This window comes from Manihot esculenta, chromosome 14 (genome assembly GCF_001659605.2).
Source record: "Manihot esculenta cultivar AM560-2 chromosome 14, M.esculenta_v8, whole genome shotgun sequence".
NCBI classification, from domain to species: domain Eukaryota; kingdom Viridiplantae; phylum Streptophyta; class Magnoliopsida; order Malpighiales; family Euphorbiaceae; genus Manihot; species Manihot esculenta.
This window is the reverse complement of record NC_035174.2, coordinates 3636916-3662204: the sequence shown is the minus strand read 5'-3', so window position 1 is coordinate 3662204 and position 25289 is coordinate 3636916. Positions and strand designations below refer to the sequence as shown.

Below are 25289 nucleotides of genomic sequence, written 5' to 3'. Positions count from 1 at the left end.
CTAACCGTGGATGAGATATAGAGCTCCAATATATAATTTTTAAAATTTTGAGGTTTCAACCATGGGATCCTATTTTTAGATTCAAGATTTTGATTTTGTGTTAGCAAATAATGTAATTTAGTTTTTTGCAAGTTAGTTTTCTTATTTTCAAGAGTTATGTAGCTAGTGATTTAGCCATATTCTTAGTGGTTAATCCATGATATAGATAGTGTAAGTTAGCTTTAGCTTTCCTTAGTGGTAGGAGGGTAATCCTCCATGTTGTTTAATAGTTTCCTGTTTTTAGAAGATGGTTATATCTTCCTCTTGTTTTTAAGTTCAACAATTCAATAAAAGAAATATAAGAAAAATTACCAAAGTTTTTTAGTACTTCAATTCAAGAGATTTTCATATTCTCAATAAGGAGTTTGTTCCCTTGCAACCATAGGTCGCAAAAAGAAGATTTCGTCCTCGGATAATTCCAGCAATGAACCCATAACTCAATCCATTTATAAGGATTATAACATTTTGAGTATCCACTTTCTATTTCGGATAATTTTGTAGAGACTATATCAACAATATTATGCTAAAGTTTGTTGTAAAAGTAGGATAAAATAATAAAATTTGAGTCGTGTTGGATACTGTTTCCTAGGACAAAACAGAATTTTCTAGAAAATTAATTTATAGGATTAGAATAATAAAATTTAGTTCTAATTTATAACCCAACAGAGAATATAATGAAGGAAAGGATAAAGTAGAAAATGGGAGCATCTTTTCTTTGTAGAGGTGCAAGCTATTTATAGTAAAAAATCTAGCTATTATAAGTTGATATAAAAACTGGATTTAAATATCAAATCTATAACAATAAAACAATCTCACAAATAAAATTTTTAACGAACTTAAAATTTTATCTGAGATAATTATATTTGAGATCTAAATATTTTTGAAAGGTCAAAAAGGAAATATTTATTGGTAAGTAGAAAAATGTTTTGAAATAGAACTCATGTTTACAACCATCCTCCATATATTTCAAAATATTTTCTATTACTGGATTTAAGATTTAAGTGTATATACTTCAAATTTGGTATCGTTTGGACTATGAATTATATCTAGACTAATAACTTAACATACAGAATAATTGGCAAAACTTTTTTCTATGAATTAAAAAGTCCTTTTAATAGGCTAATATATCGTTAATCTTATAACACTCATAAATGACTATTTAGACTTCGTCAGGAGTTTTAACCAATATCATTTGGCTAAAACGAAATAAGAGAAAAGATAGACTAAAAGACGAAAAGTCTTATTGAAATTTCTCAAAGATTGAAAAGTGTCTTTCTAATAGCCAATGGAGACTATTTATAATAGAAATAAAACCCTAATATGCAAAATTACGAAAATACCCAAAATATCCAAAAAAATAATTAAAATGCAAAATTATCTATTAGATACCCAAAAAGGTTATTTTGAGAAGATTTTTCACTACCCAATGGATAACCAAAAAGGGCAAGCTGAAGTATCTAATGGAAATTTTGGTAAAAAATAGCCAATGCAAAATTTTGGATAACCCCCTTGATTTCTCTATTAGATACTTCAGCTTGCCCATTCGTTTGAGGTTGGTAGGCTGTGGATGTTCTGTGTATAACATGGTGCTTTTTGAGAAGATTTTCCACTACCTTGTTATAAAAGTGAGTCCCTCTATCGTTGATGATTGCCTTGGGCACCTCATGCCTAGCAAAGATGTTGGTTTTCACAAAATCCACTACCGCTTTTGCATCATCGGTTCTTATTGCTTTAGCTTCTATCCATTTGGATACATAATCTACTGCGAGGATTATATAGGTATATCCAAAGGATGGCGGAAATGGCCCCATACATCGAATATCTCGCAAACCATGATGGGATTTTGAGGCATTTGATTTTTATTGCTTAGATTTCCAGTTTGCTGGCATCGTGCACATGATCTGCAAAACAAATAGGCATCTCGAAAAATGTTAGGCCAAAATAGTCCACTTTCAAGGATTTTGTGGGCTGTCTTTCGTGGTCCAAAGTGTCCACCACAACTGTATGAATGACAGAATGTAAGGACTGAGGCTATCTCTTGCTCTGGTATGTACCTCCTTATCACTTGGTCAGAATAATGCTTCCAAAGGTATTGCTCATCCCAAACGTAGTACTTTGCATCCTTCTTTATTTTGTCTGTTGTGTGCTTGGACATATCAAAAGGTAAGTTAATTTCCTGTAGCTAGGTAATTCACAATGTCTGCGTAGCATGGTTCATCAGTTTGGGCATAGAATGAATGTTCATGGAGGTGATTCTCGTTTTCTGCATATTCCAAAAGTCGCTGCATCGAGATCTGCTGTTCAGGCAAACAAGCTTTTGGCCTCTCTTGTCGTTTGGGCAGACAGCAACTCACTTGTGCTAGCATTCTGGTCACGCTGGATTCTGCCCTTTCATACTGTTTGGGCAAACAACATTTTGTTTGTTGCTTCTCTGCTGGCTGTTCAGGTGAACAATATTCTGTTGGAGCTTTTTGCCCAACTGGTATGGGCAAACTATGTTCTTCTTGCTGGAGTGGTATGGGCAGTCTGCATTCTATCTTAATTGGCTGCTGGTCCAGTTTGGGCAAACAGAGGCTCGCCTGTTCTGCCTTTGCTAGCTGTTTGGGTAGACAACAGTCTACCTGCTGTGTGCAGCAGACCATTGCTGTCCGTTTCAGCTCTCCTTGGCTTCTTTCATCTTCTTGGCCGTCCTCTATGCAAAAATCATTGGTTAGCATATCATTATGATCCATATCAAAAATTTCTTGGCTCAAACAATCAATGATATCTAAACCATAAACATGAGACATGTCATGGGGATATTTCATAGCATCATAAACATTGAATTTTATTACTTCCCCTTCAAATTCCATGGTCAATGTGCCATCATGCACATCAATCTTAGTTCTGGCCGTGCTCAAGAAGGGTTGTCCAAGCAATATGTCAGAGGTGGTGTTGCTATTGTCTTCCTCCATATCAATCACATAAAAATCTGCTGGGAAGACAAGTTGATCTACTTGGACAAGAACGTCTTCAAGAACGCCTTTGGGATATACCATGGATCTGTCAGCCAATTGGATCACCACTCTAGTGTCCTTAAGTGCACCTGCATTCAAAGAGTTATAAATAGAAAGAGGTATAACATTAATTGATGCACCTAAGTCACACATGGCCTTCTTTATGCCAACATTGCCAATTTTACAAGAAACGGCAAACATCCCTCGATCTTTGCACTTGGCTGGTATTTATCTTTTTATGACAGCTGTAACTACCTCTCCCACGCTCACTTTTTCTTTTTCAACAAGCTTCCTTCGGTTGGTGCACAACTCTTTCAAGAATTTTGCATACCTTGGTATTTGTTTAACCGCATCAAGCAAGGGTATGTTAATCTCCACCTTCCTAAAGGTTTCAAGGATCTCTTTTTCTTCTTTCTCTTTTTGTGATTTTTCAAACCTTTTTGGAAAAGGAGGAGGAATCTTGAAGCTTGGCTGCTGGTTTGCACTCTGCTGTTGGTATGCTGGTGTTGTTTGCTCAGTTTGTCTGAGCAAACAGTGCTCTGTCTGCTTAGGCAGACTGTCCCTGCCTTCATGTTGTCTGCTCGTTTGTCCAATCTGTTTAGGCAAACAGCAGTCTGTCTCAGTTTCTGGCAGTTTTTTTTAGGTAGATGTCTTTGCAATTCTGAACTTCTATCATCAGCCCTGACATCTTGAAGTTCCCTGACATCTTGAAGTTCTTTCCCACTTCTTAACATTATGGCGCTTACATTTTGCTTGGGATTTGCCTCGATTTGGGATGGCAACTTTCCTTGAGATTCAAGTTTGCTCATGGATGTGGCTATTTGACCCATTTGCTGTTGGAGACTTTGCACAGTATTTGCCAATGACTTCATCATCTCCTCAAGGTGCGTGTTGGAGTTTTGAGGTGCTGCTTGGGCTGGATTTCTTTGATAATTTTGGTAGATGTTAGCCCTAGCATAGCTGAAGTTGGGATGGTCCCTCAAACTTGGATTGTAAGTGTTGGAGTATGGATTATGTCTTGGCTGCCCATTAAATCCTCCAATGGCATTTACTTGCTGGTCATCCTCTTAAAGGGTGGGACATTGATCAGTTGGATGTCCCACTTGTGCACATATCCCACATGGCCTTATTTGTTGAAATTGTTGAGCTTGTTGAGCTTGGCCTATGACAAGACTTCTCACAGCAGAGGTTAGTTCAGAAATTTGAGATGTAAGAGCATATGTACTTACCTCGTTAACTCTTCTTGGCAGCTGCCTTTCATCTCCATATTGTCTTGATGCGGCTGCAAGTGTGGAAATCAGGTCTCTAATTGCTTGAGGTGTTCTATCTTCAATTGAACCTCCACATGCTACATCAATGAATTTTCATTCTGTTGGTAGCAAACCTCCATAGAAGTATTCTATGAGTGATTTATCTGAGATTTCATGTTGTGGGCAGCTTATGCACAATCTTTTGAATCTTTCCTAATAATCATACAAATCTTCAGTCTATTTTTGCTTGATGCCACTTATTTCTCTCCTTATGCCTATGGCTTTAGAAGCTGGAAAATATTTATTCAGAAAAGCTCTTACCATATGATCAAGCATAATTTAGCCACATTTTTAGTATATTTATTACTGCTTATTTACACATTTTTCAGCTTAATTTATGGTTTTTATCTTGTTTTTACAGAAAAGGAAGAAATTGGAAAAGTGGAGAAAAAATGCAACCAAATGACAGAAAAGTGATTGGGTCAGTAACTTGGCCAAATCACTGCCCAGATCAAGCTAAAGCAGAAACCTGAACTATCTCACAGGAGACTGATCGGGTCAATGAATTGGCCAAGTCACCCGCAGCAACAGAAACCCGGAGGCAACACGCAGAAATGATTTGGGCATGACGATTTGCCCAAATCACCGCCCAAATCACTCGCAGAGACAGAAAGCCAAAAACTGGACTGACTCACAGAAAGCGATTTGGGCAGCGATCTGCCCAAATCACTGCCCCAATCACAATGACAGTAGAAAATACAGCAGAAGCGGGAAAGTGCAGAAATTCAAGAATTAAAATAAAGAAGTCCTAACCCCTCTCAAACACTTCAAGATCAGTCATAGGGCATCTCAAAGAGTCACTCTCAAGATAGACCTCCTCAAGAAGAAGACTTATTCACAATTAAAGAAGAGATCAAAGACAAAGACCAATCCAATTTAGGATTCCAAAACCTAATTGGATTGGGATTCCTCACCTATAAAAGGAGGCAGCCCACATCATCTCAGGATCATCTCTCAGCTTCAGAAATTCTCCAGAATTGCAACAACCTTCCTTTCTTTCTTCTTTCTTTTGTATATTTTGTCCACCATGAGTGGCTAATTTCATTATTTTCTAGTTGAAATTGAGGAAATTCAGATTTGTGATGAATTGGGAGATTTAAAACTCCATTGTTAAACTCTTGTTTGCTTTCAATATTTATGCAACTAGATCTTTTCCATAATTATTACTTTGCTTTTAGAATCAATAAGGGCCCGTTGCTTTTAAATTGCTTGAGTAATAAATTGTTTGAATGATTTAGGTCCGTAATTGCTTAGATTATTTGAGCAGATATATAATCAGTTGCATAATCTAGACTTGACCACGCGGTTGGCAAGGATAGAATTGGGTTTCTCTAAGTCTTAATGCAATCAACAGTTGTTCGATGCTAAATGCCCCAAGGACGTTCCTTGGCAACTCGTTGATTAGTGTTTGGTTAGCGAACGTTTCCTAATCAAACTAAAACTAAGGACGAATTTGGATTGTGAGAAGCGTCTTCCACAACCAAAACTAATTTATTGAAATAAAATAGGAGTCCTAGATAATCAATGATCAATTCTGAACAAACTGAAATAAGACTCATACTTCAACTAGAATCCTTCTCCCATTGAGATTTTCATTCATTTAAATTATTGCTTTCTTTTGCTATTTAATTTTAATTCATTATCATCAAAACCCCCCCTCTTTTAATTATTTGCTATTCACTTGACCAAGTCATTATAAAGAAAATTCGTGGTGTCAATTCCTTGTGGTTCGACCCTATTACCACTATCTGTAATTTATTTTGTTGATTGATATTAGGTTTGTTTTTGACGGCTTCGACAACCGCTTATCACCATACCATCCCAAGAAGTGATTGATCCAAGGGGTAGGTAGAATAGCCAATCTTTGGCATAATCATCAAGAGAGAATGAGAATGCTCTTAATTTCACATGTTCTTCGGATATGCCTTGTGGCCTTATGATAGAACATACAATGTGAAATTCCTTCAAGTGTTTATGAGGATCTTCATTCTCTAGACCTCTAAATTTAGGTAGGAGGTGTATCAAACCTGTTTTTAGCTCAAATGGTGCTGTCAAGGGTGGATAGGTTATGCAAAGAGGTGCTTGGTCTCCTATAGGGGCTGCCAACTCCCTTAGAGTTCTTTCCCTTGGAATTGGTGCCCTTAATGCTTGATTTTCTAGTTGAATTTCAGCATATACAGTAGGTTCTGCTAGTCTTTGGTGAGGGGCAGCATGTTGCATGTTGTATTCTACCATGTCAGCAGCTGTTTGGACAAACACAGCAGTGTGCTGTGTTATCTCTGTAGTGGGTGATTCTGTCTCAGCAGGGGACTGTGCTGGTTCAGCAATTTCAGCAGGTTCTGCTTCAGAGGGGGTAGTTTTTGCGGCTACTGGTTTTTGGACAGTAGGTGCTATTTCTTGGATGGCAATAGTTTCAACAAGTGCTGTTTGGGCAGCAGCTGTTGATGACGATGGCCTCGAGGCTTGGTTCCTTGGATTGGCTTGCTTCCTTAGTTGCTTGGCTGTACGGTCTATTTCTGGATCGTAAAGTAGAGTATCTTTGCGTCCAGACCTGATCATGAAAGAAAAATAAATTAGTCAAATCAGTTCCCCGGCAACGGCGCCAATTTTTTATTGTGCGATTGTCGAAGCCGGTCAAAAATAACCTTTTTGGTTATCCACAATTTTACAATTGTAGATAGTGGCAAAAGGATCGAATCCACAGGGAATTGATCCTTACTTATTTTCCTAATCAAGACCAAGTAAATAAATAGACAATAAAAGTAAATTGGGGGGTTTTGAAGTTTGATGACTGAACTAGAATTAAAAGTAGCAAAGTTAAGCAAGTAATAAAGCAAAGAGAATTCAATATTGAGAAAGGCCTAGTTGAAGAGTTGGATCCACTTTAGTTGTTGGGATTGATCATTGATGCTTATATCCTTTTATTTGACTCAATAAATTAGTTATGGAGGTGGAAGACGCTTCTCCCCTCCACATCTCTCGTTAAGCATAGGTTAATTAGGGAACATCCTCTAATTTAAAACTAAATAGCAAAAGAAAGCAATAATTTAAAAGATGAGTAAATCAATAAGAGAAAAGCTTCTAGTTGAAGTATGGATCTTATTTCAGATTGTTTAGAATTGATCATTGATTCTTTAACTCTCCTATTTAATCCAATAAATTAGTTTTGGAAGTGGAAGACGCTTCTCACAATCCAAATTCCTCCTTAGTTCTAGTTTGATTAGGAAACGTTCGCTAATCAGACACTAGTTAACAAGTTGCCAAGGAACGTCCTTGGGGCATTATAGCATCGAACAACTGTTAACTGCATTAAGACTTAGAGAAACCTAATTCTAACCTTGCCAACCGCGTGGTCAAGTTTAGATCATGCAACTTGATTAAATGTGAGTTTAAACAATTTAAGCAATTACGGACCTAAATCATTCAAACAATTTATCACTTTAGCAATTTAAAAGCAATGGGCCCTTATTGATTCTAAAAGCAAAGTAATAATTATGGAAAAGATCAGATTGCATAAATATTGAAATAAACAAGAGTTCAACAATGGAGTATTAAATCTCCCAATTCATCACAAAATCTGAAATTCACCAACTTCAACTAGAAAGAAAGTGTTTAGCCACTCATGGTGGGCATAATACACAAAAGATGAAAAGAAAAGAAAAAGGAAGAGCTGCAGAGTTTCTGGCGATAGGAAGAGGAGGCTCAATAGCTGATCAGAAGATGCCCCTTGCTGGTTTGGGGGCTCTCCTTTTATAGCTGCAGATTTCCATCCATCTAGGGTTTCAAAATCCCTTTTTGATTTGGTGTTTGACTCCTCTTTTGATGTTGAATTTAATTGCAATTGGAATTCCTTGGATGAGAAGTTCTTTTCGTGGCTCTTGGATTTGTATTGATAGTGATTGAGTTGGATTTGGACTTCTGAAAATTCGGATTTCTGTTTTCTGCCCAAATTCCCGCTCTGCTGTCAGTTTCTGTTGTGAAAGTGATTTGCCCGGTGATTTGACCAGTTTCTTCAAGTGATTGGGCAAATCACAGACCTGATCATGTTTCTGTGAGTCAGTTCTCTCTGTCTTCTGCGAGTGATTTGGCCAGTGTCTTCGAGTGTCCTGGGCAAATCACTGCCCATATCACTTCTGCCTGTTGCCTCCAGTTTTCTGCTTCAGCTTGATCTGGGTAGATCACTGGGCAAATCACTGACCCAATCACTTTTCTGTCAATTTTCTGCACTTTTTCTCCAATTTTCCAAATTCTTCCTTTTCTGTAAAAACAAGATAAAAACCATAAATTAACCAAAAAAAATGTGTAAATAAACAATAATAATTATGGTAAAAATGTGGCTAAATTGTGCTTGATCAACAATCTATACATGATCTATCAAAATTACAAAAAGAAATGACAAAAGACCTAAGATTGGTCCGACCTCCTCTAGACTCTGAGTGGACGATGTGGAAGGAAGGACAAACTAGGAGATGAGGCTGCTGAGCGGATCACCAAAAAGGAACTGTAATACTAAAAGTATAAGGGTGAGTACAACATACTCAGTGAGCGGATAAATAAATAACAAAGGGAAAAAAAATTAAAGTTTAGGTACTTAATAGTACCAAATATTTAGCTAAAATAAGTCAGCTGAAAAAATACAGTTTAATTCCATTAATACAAAGAAACTGTGAAAAATAGAATCCGCATACACTCATAATATGTTCCCTGTAGATAATGCTAGCATCTCAGGTGTAATAAAATAATGACAGCCTGAGAGCAATGCTGGCATCTTAGGCTCTATGATGACAAATTTGGCCCAAGAGCTAATAAAATACTGGTCATACACATGTGCAGAGCTACTCCTAAAGGGTGACCACCTGACATACGCCCCAAAGGCTGTCTGTATATCAAGCGCTGTCCCAAAGACAGTATACATATATATATCATGCTGAAAATAAATCACCTGTAAAATAAATTAAAACATGAGATTGATAGCACTCCACAATAATTTATTACTCTGAACTTTTTAAAAATAAAAGGTCATAAAAAACTTCAAAAAACTAAAAATTTTTATGAGTATAACTATCCATCACTTTATAATTGATTATATATATAAATATATAAGGATGTATTTTATAGGAAGTAATTGGTAAGTTGGGAAGTATAACTAAGCTTTTCATTCTTTTTTGTTTCTCAATTTACAGTTGTCTGCTTAACCTATTCAGAAAATAAAAATAAAAATAAACAAATTACACAACCGCAAAAGATAAGATGAGCCACAAATTAAAAGTAAAGAAGTGAGAAATGCTCTCCAAGCGCTACAAACGAGTAGCTAGAGAATGCGATAGCCTAAAAGCTCTCCAAATTTCTTGCATCATTAAGACTTTCTCTAAACTAAATGGCCTATAAATTTCCCATCTTCCTTCACTTAAGAAACAAGCAACACCTTCCCAAAATCTATCAACGAGAGATGGATAAAAAGCAACTTAATTTCATTTCCTTCTCCCAATATATCGTCTTTGTCATTGTTCTTGCAGCGACCGCGGCTAGATCTGATGATGAAACACCAATCCCAGCAAGTCTAGATGGAGTACAAGCATGGTTTGATGCTAATGTCAAGCCCCTTGCTGATCGTGCTGGCACCTTAGAGAAAGCTCTCGAAGCAGCGGAAGCTAAACCTAAAACCATTAAGGTTAGAGCAGATGGAAGCGGAGAATTCAAGACATTAACTGAAGCAGTTAAGAGTGTTCCAAAAAAAAATACAGAGCGTGTTATTGTGGATATCGGTCCCGGAAAATACACTGAGAAAGTAACCATTGAAAAAGACCAACCTTTCATTACGTTTGTCGGGACAGGAGCTGAAAAGCCAACCTTGTCATTTGCTGGTACTGCTGCTAAATACGGAACTGTTTACAGTGCCACATTACAAGTGGATTCTGATTTTTTCATGGCGTCTAACTTAATCATTGAGGTCTCTTTTTTTTTTTTTTTCTTTTCTTTCATTTTCTAACTTACTCTTGAATCATTATGTATATTGTATTATGTGATTTTTTATGTTGGTTTTTCAAATTAATTCATAGGTTTTGTAATTTTATTGGTTTAGAATACTGCACCTAGGCCGGATGGTGTAAGCAAACTACAACAAGCTCTTGCTTTAAGGATAGGCGGTACTATGGCAGCTGTATACAATGTTAAAATGATTGGATTTCAAGATACACTGTGTGATGATAGGGGAGTTCATTTCTACAAAGACTGCTATATCGAAGGCACCGTTGATTTTATTTTTGGAAGAGGAAAATCCATTTACCTAGTAATGTTTAAATCTTTAGTCTAAACTCAATAAATATTCTTCTTTTGATACGCTTAATATTTACATTGTATGATTAATATGGAAATTTTATGTAAATTAAATGCAGCAAACAGAGATACATGTATTAGCAGATGTTCCTAATCAACTAACGTTTATAGCAGCACAAGCGAGAGAAAAAGATTCGGAAGATGTGGGCTACTCTTTTGTACATTGTAAAGTAGATGGAAAAGGAAAAGGAGCATTCTTGGGTCGACCATGGATGCCAATGCCCATCACAGTCTACTCTTATTGTACTATGAGTGCGGTTGTCAATCCTGAAGGGTGGACTAATAATAGGAACCCTGAATCAGAAAAGTGAGTAATTTTAAAGTTTGAGATTTTCTAATAATAAGAATATTAAAAATATATTGAATGAAATTTGCAGGAATGTATTTTTTGGAGAATACAAGAATACAGGACCAGGTGCTGATCCTGCTGGACGTGTTAAATTTGCCAAACAGCTAACAGAAGCAGAAGCGAAACCCTTCCTTAGTCTTGGTTATATTAAAGGAAGCAGTTGGTTGCTTCCTCCACCAAAGGTGTAACATGGGAATATATATGAAAGAGGAAGAACAAGAAGAATACAAAGCAAATTATTATTTTACAGGTAGCTGATCTTGCCAAAGTGGATCCATTCAAACATTTCGGCATCAATTTTTTGTAGAAATAAACCAAATTATTGGAATAAGAAAACTATAATGCAAATTGTTCGTTCCCTTTTGGATTTACATAACTTCATTTTTTTTATTTTATTTGTTTTAGTAAGTGGCCAATTCAAATAAAAAAATAGAATCAAATGATCCCTCTTTTTATTAAAAAACATTATGTATATATGTCAAACAAAACAATTACTTTCCTTTTCTTAATTGATAAAATCTTTTTAATCATAGAAAAATTATAGAATTAAATAAAAAAAAAAGTTATGAGTTTTGCAACTCATCAGACTCCCCCCACACTTGCACATTTACTTGTCCTCAAGTATAAAAATTCAAAATAATAAAAATAATAAAACACATTATTGTCCTCAACTAATCTGAAATTTAATTTATTCAAAATAAAGAATGAAATTGTCGTGTAATAGGATGATAGCATAAATAGTTTAATTTCACCAAAGTTCACTTCAACAAATTTCATGTTTAAAACGTGTTTCTCAAGACATAACATTGGTTTTCAATTCAATATCAAGCATATAAAATGTTAGAATGCCATATAATATTAAACTGCCCTTTTAAAGGAATAGAATCTAAGGAACTCTTTTGATTAGACCATCAAAAATTTAAAGACTTGGGGGTTTATAATTCTTTTTACACTTTCTACTATATCTTGCCTGAAACCAATAAAGTGAACGTGAAACAAATGGTTACTTAGCCACTTACCCCAGATTATTCAGCTCAGGTGGCTACTAGATTCACTCATGATTACCTAATTAAAAGGCACGGGGCAAGTTTAAACGGCCCAAAAGAGGTAATACTCTCTCAAATACCAATTTTTTCCATACGAAATTATCTTAAAGGGCCACCAATACCGATTTTTTTCCATACAAAATCACCTTAAAGGGTTATCAAGTACTGCACCTACTTGGGCCATTGATAGCGGTTGTCGAAGCCGTAAAAAATAAACCTATTATCAATCAACAAAATAATTTGTAGATAGTGGCAATAGGGTCGAACCACAGGGATTTGACACTAAAGACTCTCCTAACTATGACTTGGGCAAAAAGTAAAATGAAATAAAATAAAATAAAAGGGAGGGTTTGTTTGAGATGACAGTAGAATGGAATTAAAACTGAGTAAAGGAAAGTAATAATTAAATAGATGAGTAAATCAATGGGAGAAAAGCTCTAGTTGAAATATCGATCTATTTCATTTGTTTAGAATTGATCATTGATTCCTTGATACTCCTATTTATTTCAATAAATTAGTTTAAGTTGTGGAAGACACTTCTCACAACTAAATTCCTCCTTAGTTTTAGTTTAACTAGGAAACGTTCGCTAACCAAACACTAGTTAACAAGTTGCCAAGGAACTTCCTTGGGGTTTTTTACTTTTCAACTGTTAACCGCATTAAGACTTAAAGAAACCTAATTCTAACCTTGCCAACCGCGTGGTCAAGTTTAGATTATGCAACCAAGTGTGCTTGTGTTCAAACAATCTAAGCAATTACGGACCTAAATTATTTAAACTAACAATTTTATCATTTATGCAATTAAAAGCAACAGGCCTTAATTGATTCTAATAGCAAAGCAATAATGGCATGAAGAACAAGTTGCATAAATATTAAAAAAATAGAAGCTTAACAATGGAGTTTTAAATCTCCCAATTCATCACAAAATTGAAATTTCCCAACTTCAACTAGAAAAGAAGATGTTTAGCCACTCATGGTGGACAAAAATACACAAAAAGAAAGAAGAAAAGTAGAGGAAGAGGGATGCCAAAATTCTAGAGAGAATTTGAATTATTTTTGCTGGTTAGTTGTTGTCCCTCTTTATAGGTGAATAGTCATAATCCAATTAAGATTTGGAATCCTAATTTGACTTGGTCTTTTGTAGTCTTTTATTCCTTCTTTGCCTTTGTATTTAATCATGAATAAATATTCTTTTGGAGAAAGTCTTCCTTTGGAGTGGCTCTTGGAGTTGTCATAGGATTGGTCTTGTGGTGTTTGAAGTAGGATGGGACTCCACTACTTTTTAAATTCTGAATTTCCTTTTTCCCGTACTGCTGGACTCTTCTGCGTCAGTTTGATTTGGGTAGTTGATTTGCCCAAATCGCTTGCCCAGATTGTTTCTGCAAGTCAGTCCCAGTTTTCTGCTTCAGCTTCCTGCGAGTGATTTGGCCAAATCACTTCGACCCAATCGATTTTCCAGCTTTTTATGTAATTTTTCTCCAAGTTTTCAGTTTTCTCCTTTTCTGCAAAAACATCATAAAAATATAGATTAAACTAGAAAAATGAGTATTTAAACAGTAATAAATATAATATAAATGTGGCTAAATTATGCTTGATCAACCATCAAGTTGGTAACCAATTAATTAAGCAACTAGAGGAGTGGGTCACAGGAGTGCATTAATTTCTACTTTTTCTATATTTTTTTCTTTAGCTTTTTGACTTCCCTTAATTTTCACATAAACATGTGGTCTAGACAATGTCTTTAAAGTTATTCTTAACAAAGGGCAGCAATTTACTTACAGAACATGCATTCATTATCCAACTATTTAGACAAGGACCATACTTCATAAGTTTTCAAAACAAGCCTTAAAAACAAAATTAATAAAATAAACAATGATCAACTTATCTTATTTAAGCTAGCATATAAATGGCATAAGAGCTTGGATTCTATGAAAAAGGACATATCAAGTTCTCACGGCAAGTAAGGAGCTGTAAAAAATTTTATTTATTTATTATTATTTATTATTTATTTTTTTAAATAAAATGATGCTAATACTGGAAATCATAAAAAATTAAATCTAAGAAACAATTTAGCAAGTGTAAGTGCTGAGAATCATGAAAACAGATCAAGTGTTTATAGGCTTAGGCAAGCTTCTAGCTCAAACAACAAAAACGCAAAGGAAAAATTTCAAAAAATTTTCCAGAACACAACAAAAATATATTCAGAATCAATCAATCTCATCAATCACAAAAATACTTCTATTTCTATTCCATATCCCCCCCATACATACTTCTCACATTATCCTTAATGTAAAAAAAATTCAATAAAACGAGGGAAGTTCACAAAATAAAATAAAAGTAAGTCAAAGAGAACTTCCATGAGGAGTAAATCGCATACAACTCAAGCTGGTGGTGGTTGGTGTATGGTGTATAGGCAACCACAAGTGAGAGAGAATAGCATCCAATTTGGCATCAATGTGGTGCATGTTCTTTCACCTGCGAATGCATTTGTCATGTGCTTGTGGTCGGAGAGGAGGCTGACGGCGACAGGGCGACAGTGTCGGCGCGAAAGAAGCTGCGACCGGTGAGGATGGACATGCGATTGGCAAGGATGGTGCGGACAGACCTGTAATCGGTGAAGAGAGATGCGCGACCAGCGAGGAAGGCTGCGTGATAACAGTTGTCGAAGCTATAAAAAATAAACCTATTAACAATCAACAAAAAGAACTGTAGATAGTGGCAATAGAGTCGAATCACAACGATTTGACACTAAGGACTTTCCTAGTAATGACTTAGGTAAATCAATAACAAAAGTAAAATAAGGGGGATTATTTTTTATGATAGTGAACTAAAATTAAAACTAAGTAGTAAAAGAGAGCAATGATTAAAAGATGAGTAAATCAATAATAAAAAGAGTCTAGTTGAAGCATAGAATCCATTTCAGTTTGGAATTGATCATTGATACTTTGATTCTTCTATTTATTTCAATAAATTAATTTAGGTTGTGGAAGACACTCCTTACAACTAAATTCCTCCTTAAGTTTAGTTTGATTAGGAAACATTCACCAATCAAACACTAGTTAACAAGTTGCTAAGGAACGACCTTGGGGTTCTTCACTTTTCAACTGTTAACTGCTTTAAGAATTGGAGAAACCTAATTCTAACATTGCCAACCGCGTGCTTAAGTTAGATTATGCAACCAATTGTTACTTGTGTTCAAATAATCTAAACAATTACGAATCTAAATCATTCAAACTAACAATATATTGCTTAAGCAATTAAAAACACTAGGCCCTTATTGATTCTAATAGCAAGGCAATAATAAACATGAAGAATAAGTTGCATAAATATTGAAAAAATAGAAGTTAAACAATGTAGTTTCAGATCTCCCAATTCATAACAAAACTGAAATTTCTCCTATTTCAACTAAAGAAAAATGTTTTTAGTCACTCATGGTGGACAAAGAATACATAAAAGAGAAAAGAAAGAAGAAAAGGGAGAGAGGCACTGCTGAAGCTTTCTGTCGAAAATTCCGAGATATCTTGCTATTTGGTTGCTGCCCCTTTTTATAAGTGAGAAGTCCTAGTCTAATCATTCTTGGAGTTGGAATCCTATTTTGGCTTGGTCTTTGAAGGTTCTTTGATTCCTTCTTTGTTTTGTATTCTAGCATGAATAGATCTCCTTGGTGAAGGACTTCTTTTGGTGCAGTTTTTGGAGGCACCTTAGGATTAGTCTTGTTGTATTTGAAGTAGAATAGGATTCTAACACTTTTGAATTTTTGAATTTTTGCCTTTCCCGTGCTTCAGTATTTTCTTGCTAAAGACAGTTGATTTGGACAAATCACTCGCCCAAATCGTTTCTGTGTGTTTCCTTCAGGTTTCAGCTTCAACTTTCTTCAAGTGATTTGGCCAGTAATCCAGACAAATCAACTTAGGCATATCAAATCTTGTAGGTTAGCTTCCTCTTTCTGCAGCTGCCTTAGGCATTCTTTGAGGCTTGATTTGGCTAAATTACTTCGGTCAAATCAGTTTTTCAGCATTTCAAGCTATTTTTCTCCTTTTTTTACAAAAAATATTATAAAAACACAAATTAAGCTAAGAAAATACATATTTAAACAATAATAATAAGATGAAAAATATGGCTAAATTACGCTTGATCACTGCGCGACCGACGAGGATGACGCGGAAGGACGTTCGACAGGCAAGGATGGCGCAGAAGGACATGCGACCGGTAAGGATGGAGCGCGATCGTGGGCCTGTGATGCACGCAAGATCCAATTGTTGCAGCTGTTGGAGTCTTCGGCACAGTCCGACGACGCCTTTCAGTTAGAGTGGCTGTGTCGGCGATCTTGGGGGTGGCAGTCTTCACCATCCTGCAGATTGAAAGGACCGGAGGAGGAAGAAGAAAAATAAGGAGAGAGAAAGAAATTAGGTTTTAATTTATATTTTTATTTTATTTTATTTTATTAGTAATAAAAATAGAAAAATAAAATTAAGTAGAAAAAAAACTTACCTTTCTTTGGAAGCAATTTTAAAAATAACAACTTACCTACAAAAAGGTTTCTTAAATTTTTGAATTGTACAAAAGGTCCAATCTGCTCCAAAAAATAATAAATAAATTAAAAACTAAAAAATTAAAAGAAAACTTATTTGTAACTCTACAGGCTTAAGCAAGCTTATAATCTTGGATTGCCTCCCAAGCAGCGTCCATGCTTATTGTCCTAAACTAGATTTCAGTAGCATGTTATTATGCATCTAAAGTTTCTAAAGTTTTTTGTAAAAGTTTAATAGAATAATAAAATTTGAATTGTGTTGGACACTAATCTATTTAAAATTAGATTTAAATATCAAATTTGTAATAGCAAAAAATCTCTCCAACAAATTTTTCAACGTTCATAAAATTTTATCATATGAGATAATTATATTTGAGATCTAAACATTTTTAAAAGGTCAATTATAAATATTTATAAGTAAGTATAAATCTTTAAACTATAAACTAATTTTTACAACAATTTTATTAATAAATCCCAAAAAAATCATATTGATGATTTTAAATGTCATTTTCATTTCTTTTCTTTTTTAACAGCATTTTCTCACTTATAATCTCTTAACATAATTAACAAGATCAACTTAAATTTATATTGAAAATTTAATAAATTTTTAGTTGAGTATTATTGCTAGATTTCTTTGTTCTCTCAACTATATACGTGTACTATAAACATGCATTGCTCAATTTTAATTTATATCGCATAATTTTTAAATTCTATTTTAATCAATAAATAAGTTTCAAAATCACAAAAAAAAAAGATTTAAAAAAAACATTTTAATATTATCATATTATGTTTTAAATGTAAAAAATATATAACAAAATATATGTAATAATTATTTATGTTTTAGAAAAATAAAATTATTCAAATTTAATTAGAGTTTGAATATATTTTAATAAGATTGAAAATAAAGTTTTAAAAATCTTTATAAAATGAAAAAACGCTAACCACAATATTAATATAACTATCTATTTAAATCGTGGAACTTGATAAAATTAACCCATAATAGTTCTTAAGGATTAAAGGACTGATAAAAAATTCTAGTTGAAAATTACATGGGATATTATTTTATTTGTGTGAGGATGACTTTATCGTCCACTCTAATTAAGACATAACGTTAATTTCTCAAGTTTAAACATGAATAAACTTGGTGCAAAAAATAAATAAATTACACAACCGAAAGATAAGATGAGCCACAAATTCAAAGTAAAGAAGTGAGAAATGCTCTCCAAGCGCTACAAACGAGTAGCTAGAGAATACCACAGCCTAAAAGCTCTCCAAATTTCTTGCATCATTAAGACTTTCTCTAAACTAAATGGCCTATAAATTTCCCATCTTCCTTCACTTAAGAAACAAGCAACACCTTCCCAAAATCTATCAACGAGAGATGGATAAAAAGCAACTTAATTTCATTTCCTTCTCCCAATATATCGTCTTTGTCATTGTTCTTGCAGCGACCGCGGCTAGATCTGATGATGAAACACCAATCCCAGCAAGTCTAGATGGAGTACAAGCATGGTTTGATGCTAATGTCAAGCCCCTTGCTGATCGTGCTGGCACCTTAGAGAAAGCTCTCGAAGCAGCGGAAGCTAAACCTAAAACCATTAAGGTTAGAGCAGATGGAAGCGGAGAATTCAAGACATTAACTGAAGCAGTTAAGAGTGTTCCAAAAAAAAATACAGAGCGTGTTATTGTGGATATCGGTCCCGGAAAATACACTGAGAAAGTAACCATTGAAAAAGACCAACCTTTCATTACGTTTGTCGGGACAGGAGCTGAAAAGCCAACCTTGTCATTTGCTGGTACTGCTGCTAAATACGGAACTGTTTACAGTGCCACATTACAAGTGGATTCTGATTTTTTCATGGCGTCTAACTTAATCATTGAGGTCTCTTTTTTTTTTTTTTTCTTTTCTTTCATTTTCTAACTTACTCTTGAATCATTATGTATATTGTATTATGTGATTTTTTATGTTGGTTTTTCAAATTAATTCATAGGTTTTGTAATTTTATTGGTTTAGAATACTGCACCTAGGCCGGATGGTGTAAGCAAACTACAACAAGCTCTTGCTTTAAGGATAGGCGGTACTATGGCAGCTGTATACAATGTTAAAATGATTGGATTTCAAGATACACTGTGTGATGATAGGGGAGTTCATTTCTACAAAGACTGCTATATCGAAGGCACCGTTGATTTTATTTTTGGAAGAGGAAAATCCATTTACCTAGTAATGTTTAAATCTTTAGTCTAAACTCAATAAATATTCTTCTTTTGATACGCTTAATATTTACATTGTATGATTAATATGGAAATTTTATGTAAATTAAATGCAGCAAACAGAGATACATGTATTAGCAGATGTTCCTAATCAACTAACGTTTATAGCAGCACAAGCGAGAGAAAAAGATTCGGAAGATGTGGGCTACTCTTTTGTACATTGTAAAGTAGATGGAAAAGGAAAAGGAGCATTCTTGGGTCGACCATGGATGCCAATGCCCATCACAGTCTACTCTTATTGTACTATGAGTGCGGTTGTCAATCCTGAAGGGTGGACTAATAATAGGAACCCTGAATCAGAAAAGTGAGTAATTTTAAAGTTTGAGATTTTCTAATAATATGAATATTAAAAATATATTGAATGAAATTTGCAGGAATGTATTTTTTGGAGAATACAAGAATACAGGACCAGGTGCTGATCCTGCTGGACGTGTTAAATTTGCCAAACAGCTAACAGAAGCAGAAGCGAAACCCTTCCTTAGTCTTGGTTATATTAAAGGAAGCAGTTGGTTGCTTCCTCCACCAAAGGTGTAACATGGGAATATATATGAAAGAGGAAGAACAAGAAGAATACAAAGCAAATTATTATTTTACAGGTAGCTGATCTTGCCAAAGTGGATCCATTCAAACATTTCGGCATCAATTTTTTGTAGAAATAAACCAAATTATTGGAATAAGAAAACTATAATGCAAATTGTTCGTTCCCTTTTGGATTTACATAACTTCATTTTTTATTTTTATTTGTTTTAGTATGTGGCCAATTCAAATAAAAAATAGTATTAAATGATCCCTCTTTTTATTAAAAAAAAATTATGCATATATGTCAAACAAAACAATGAATATTGATTTTTTTTTAAATAAAAGTGTAAGTTATAAATTCTTATTTATAATCCATTCATATTTAGTTCTCCATCCACACCTATGCTTACGTATGTGCCCTATACAATACTAACTTTGACATATACAAATTTTTACTAACCGTGGATGAGATATAGAGCTCCAATATATAATTTTGGGAAAATTACTTTGTAGTCCCTCAGGTTTAACGTAATTAACACTTCTGTCCCTCTATTTTGGCGACCCAACACTTAAGTCCCTCACTTTCTCTTCCGTCCAATTTCGCAGTCCTTCCGTTCAAAATAGCCGTTTGGGACACGTGAATTGACAAAATTAACCCTCTTCTTCTTCTTCTTCTTCTTCTTCTTCTTCTTCTTCTTCTTCCTACCCAGCAACTTCTTCTTCTTCTTCTTCTTCTTCTTCTTCTTCTTCTTCTTCTTTCTTCTTCTTCTTCTTCTTCTTCTTTCTTCTTCTTCTTCTTCTTCTTCCTCCTACCCAGCAACTTTTTCTTCTTCTTCTTCTTCCTCCTACCTAGCAACTTTTTCTTCTTCTTCTTCTTCCTCCTACCCAGCAAATCTTTCTTCTTCTTCTTCTTCTTCTTCTTCTTCTTCTTCTTTCTTCTTCTTCTTCTTCTTCTTCTTCCTACCCAGCAACTTCTTCTTCTTCTTCTTCTTCTTCTTCTTCTTCTTCTTTCTTCTTCTTCTTCTTCTTCTTCTTCTTCTTCCTCCTACCCAGCAACTTTTTCTTCTTCTTCTTCTTCCTCCTACCCAGCAAATCTTTCTTCTTCTTCTTCTTCTTCTTCTTCTTCTTCCTACCCAGCAACTTTTTCTTCTTCTTCCTACCCAGCAACTTCTTCTTCTTCTTCTTCTTCTTCTTCTTCTTCTTCTTCTTCTTCTTCAACGGGAGAAAGCATGAAAGAGAAAAAAAAAAAAGGAATTTCACATTAAGAGAAGGGTATTTTTAGAAAAAATTATCACCTCTCACTTTTGACTCTTTGACCAAACGGTTTAAATGAACGGAAGGACTACAAAATTGGACGGAAGAGAAAGTGAGGGACTTAAGTGTTGGGTCGCCAAAATAGAGGGACGGAAGTGTTAATTACGTTAAACCTGAGGGACTAAAAAGTAATTTTCCCTATAATTTTTAAAATTTTGAGGTTTCAACCATGGGATCCTATTTTTAGATTCAAGATTTTGATTTTGTGTTAGCAAATAATGCAATTTAGTTGTCCTATTTTCAATAGTTATGTATGTAATATCCGGCTAAACTCCGGCATCGAAATTCCAATCTTCCGATGAAATCTCCGTTGGAATCCGAAATCTCGAAACTGGAATCTCCTTAGAAGGGTAAAATAAGGTTTTCATAAAAAATGAATTTGAAAATTTTTCTTTTAGAGCTTTGTGTTAAAAAGAAAGAGAAGAGTTTTGAAGGAAAACCTCAGGTTCGGCCGCTGAAGATGGTTCGTGTTAGGTCGCCGAAGGTGGTTTATCCAGCCACCTATAAGAGGCCTTCAGCCCGAAAATGTGAGAGCTTTCTCTCCATTTTCGGGCAAAGGTGAGTCCTAACCCTCCCTTGTTTGCTCATGTTATTTTTTTTCTTCAAATCTCTTAGAAAATTCATGAGTTTTCCCTCATTTTTGAAGATTTGAGTTCAAATTTAAAGTTTTAAACCTTGGAGACCTCCGGAGACCGTTTTACCTCATCTCCAAGTTGGAGTTGCTGTCACCTTTAGATCTTCAAGAGGTAAGTTTAGATCTTTGCTTTTACTATGTTTTAAATAAGTTTTCAGAAGGGATTAAGGGTTGTTAATGCATGAAATGGTTAAATCCAAAGTTTTAGGGTTTGAGTTAGGTTGCTAATGAATGTTTTCTCCTGTGTTGTTTTTGTTGTTGCTTGTTAGAGATTAGCCTAGTTTTTATGTCCCTTATACATGTTGAGTGAGTATGGATGTTTATGGGTTTTTGGGTGTGAGGATTGGAGTGTTTTGGTGGCTTTGTGCATAGGGCAGAATCGGGTTTTGCCCTGCTGGAGAATCCAGGTTCAGCCGTCGAAGCAAGATTGGCCGCCAAACCTACTTGTGGAGGCAGTCTTTTGGCCGCTTAACCTGCCTCCGAAAGTTCCAACTTTCGGATCTGTGTGGGGTTTAGGCCGCCAAACCTGTCCCCGAAAGTCCCTGACTTTCAGATCTGTGAAGGGTTTAGGCTGCCAAACCTGCCCCCGAAAGTCCCTAACTTTCCAATCTACGCCCCTGGCAATATGTAAGAGAAAGTTCAGGTCGAGACTCATTCTATGCCCCTGGCATTATGGATATGTCATGTTATGTTTAAAGGGAAGTTCTGAGGAGCTCCCATTGAGGGCCGGGCATTATTAGAATATGTAGAGGGTTACCGGTGACAAGTCCAACTTGATGTGAATTGTTTGTGTTGTGATGCATTTCATACGATCATATGTTTATTAACTGTTTTTATGTTCTGCTCACTAGGCTCTTGTAGCTTATCCCTTTCCCCTAACCCCAGGTTTGTAGGGTCAAAGATAGCTCGGGAAGGTCGGCATAGTTGTTGGTATAGTCAAATGTAATAGTATAGATGTGGACATGTATTATTTTATGGTTGTAGAATTATGCTTTGCCTTAGTTTTGTCCTAGTAATCCCAGTTTACATGATTCTTATGTAAAAGTTTTAATTATGAGTTATGTTTGAACTAAGCTTGAGGCATGTGATGTTTACCATACTGGAGCATTTGATGAGGGCTCTAGTATGAGTTCATATTTTCAGTTTTGATGCATGCACAGGTCGAGCCTTAGTTCATGGGATGTTTATGTTTTGTTATATCTTGTGATCATGTATGGGATTTTATAAGGTGTAACAGGATGTCCAGTAGGCTTGTTACGGGTTCCGGCGACCTTAAGTCGATCTGAACCCTAGTGCCGGTAGCTGTTCGGTTCTAGGATCGTTACAATGTAGCTAGTGGTTTAGCCATATTCTTAGTGGTTAATCCATGATATAGATAGTGTAAGTTAGCTTTTGCTTTCCTTATTGGTAGGAGGGTAATCCTCTATTTTGTTTAATAGCTTCCTATTTTTAGAAGATGGTTATTTCTTCCTCTTGTTTTTAAGTTCAACAATTCAATAAAAGAAATATAAGAAAAATTACCAAAGTTTTTTAGTTCTTCAATTCAAGAGATTTTTAGATTCTCAATAAGGAGTTTGTTCCATTGCAACCATAGGTCGCAAAAAGAAAATTTCATCCCCGGATAATTCCAGCAATGAACCCATAACTCAATCCTAAGGATTATAACATTTTGAGTGTCCACTTTCTATTTCGAATAATTTTGTAGAGACTATATCAACAATATTATGCTGAAGTTCATTGTAAAAGTAGGATAAAATAATAAAATTTGAGTCGTGTTGGATACTGTTCCCCAAGATAAAATAAATTTTTCTAGAAAATTAATTTATAGGATTAGAATAATAAAATTTAGTTCTAATTTATAACCCAACAGAGAGTATGATGAAGAAAAGGATAAAGTAGAAAATAGGAGCGTCTTTTCTTTATAGAGGTGCAAGCTATTTATAATAAAAAATCTAGCTATTTTAAGTTGTTACAAAATTTTTGAGATAATGTAATCGTATTTGCACAATATAATAACAATAAGATGTAAAATTGGATTTAAATATCAAAGCTACAACAACAAAACAATCTCATAAATAAAATTTTTAACAACCTTAAAATTTTATCAGTGAGATAATTATATTTGAGATCTAAACATTTTGAAAGGTCAAAAAGGAATATTTATTGGTAAGTAGAAAAATCTTTTGAAATAGAACTCATGTTTACAACCATTCTCCACATATTTCAAAAGATTTTTCATTACTTGATTTAAGAATTAAGTATATATGCTTCGAATTTGGTATCATTTTGACTATGAACCATATTTAGACTAATAATATTTAACATACAATGTAATTAGCGAAACTTTTTTTTTTCTATGAATTAAAAAGTCCTTTTAATAGGCTAATATATTATTAATCTTATAACACTCCACAAACCTTTCAGTTAACGTTGTTTTGCGTTAATAGACCATGCGCATACATAGTAGTTCATAAGTAATCTAGAGATTATGTCATAATCTTATAAAAACACCTCACTCCACACTTATATAGATAATATCATCAAGTGTATACTGCAATTGATACACTATCTATAAGGGTTGTGAATATTATTAAGGGCTTTTAGCTTATCCTCTAATTTAATGCAATCTAGCAATTCTTATACCATAGGAAGGAAAAATGATAAATATTACTAGCAGAACTAATAAGTGACTTGTTATCACCTATATGAACTTTTTTCATGGAATCTTCAATCATAATGGTAGAGTTCCTATGACCGTTAATTTCATAATTACTCAAATTTCATTCCCTTTAATGTTTCATTTATTAACTTCTTTCATAAAGGTTTAGTTACAAGATTGCCCAAATTTACTTTTTACTTCACAGAATTAATGGACGTAATTCTATTTCATAGCTTAACCACATTATATCTTAGATGAATATATCTATTTTTACCATTGAAACTTTTATTTTTTGCAATATCTATTGCCATTTGGCAATCACAACACATAGATGGTATTGGTTTTAATATCAACATAGTATTTGCTAAGTAATTTCTTAGTCACTCAAGCCTCATTGCTATATAGTTTTAGAGCAATAAACTTTAACTCTATGGTAGATTTGACAATAATAATTTGTTTAGTTGATCTCTAAGTAACTGCACTACAACATAGAGTGACTAAATCACTAGTGGAGTTTATCTAAATTTAAAATCCAAGTGGAAAGTGGATCCAAAATTTATTTGGATCAGCTTGAGCCAGACTGTTTCAATTGGTATTAGAGCCACCCTGGGTCAGAAAAATTGTGCAAAGGTAGTGGACTTGCGAGGAAAGGGCTACCCGTGTGAGATGAGGTGGAGCCACCCGAGGTACTAGCGAACCACAATACCTGAGGGTTTGATCCTGATTTAGCAATTGTATTCAATTCAATTGCGACGAGGATGTCGCAAATTTAGCAGGGGAGAGTGTCAGATCCAGCTGCTTGCTTGTACCGTGTCTCACAGCGGCGGTTTACAGCAAATTAAAATTGTATATAATAGCTTGTTAAATATCTTGGGTTAACCATTTTGGATCAAGTGGAAAGTGGGTCCAAAAGTTGTTTCGATCAGTTTGGGCCAGGCTATTGTTTCAATTGGTATTAGAGCCACCCTGGGTCAGACAAATTGTGCAGAGCTAGTGGGTCTGCGAGAAAAGGGCTACCCGTGCGAGACGAGGTGGAGCTGCTCGAGGTACTAGCGAACCACAATACCCTAAAGTGTAACATCTAGCTGCTTGGGATGGGATGCCGTCCAACATCGACAAAGTGCAACAAATCAAAATTGTATATAATAGCTAGCACGAAACTACTAAATAACTTAGGTTAACCATTTTGGGCTAACCATTTTGGGCCAAGTGGAAAGTAGGTCCAAAAGTTATTTGGGTCAGTTTGGGCCAGGTTATTGTTTCAATTGGTATCAGAGCCACTCTA

The 25289-nt window shown here is 34.8% G+C and overlaps 2 protein-coding genes across 2 annotated transcripts; both read left to right on the top strand.

Annotated features, from left to right (window-relative positions):
- The first annotated feature begins 9642 nt into the window (after positions 1-9642).
- LOC122721742 (pectinesterase PPME1-like) lies at positions 9643-11218 on the top strand. Its single transcript, XM_043950389.1, has 4 exons — positions 9643-10295; positions 10428-10634; positions 10741-10988; positions 11059-11218. Exons 1-4 carry the CDS (start codon positions 9723-9725, stop codon positions 11216-11218), a joined length of 1188 nt encoding a protein of 395 aa, XP_043806324.1. The 5' UTR covers positions 9643-9722.
- Positions 11219-17873: 6655 nt separating this feature from the next.
- Positions 17874-19412, top strand: LOC122721741 (pectinesterase PPME1-like). Its single transcript, XM_043950388.1, has 4 exons — positions 17874-18489; positions 18622-18828; positions 18935-19182; positions 19253-19412. Exons 1-4 carry the CDS (start codon positions 17917-17919, stop codon positions 19410-19412), a joined length of 1188 nt encoding a protein of 395 aa, XP_043806323.1. The 5' UTR covers positions 17874-17916.
- Positions 19413-25289: the final 5877 nt, after the last annotated feature.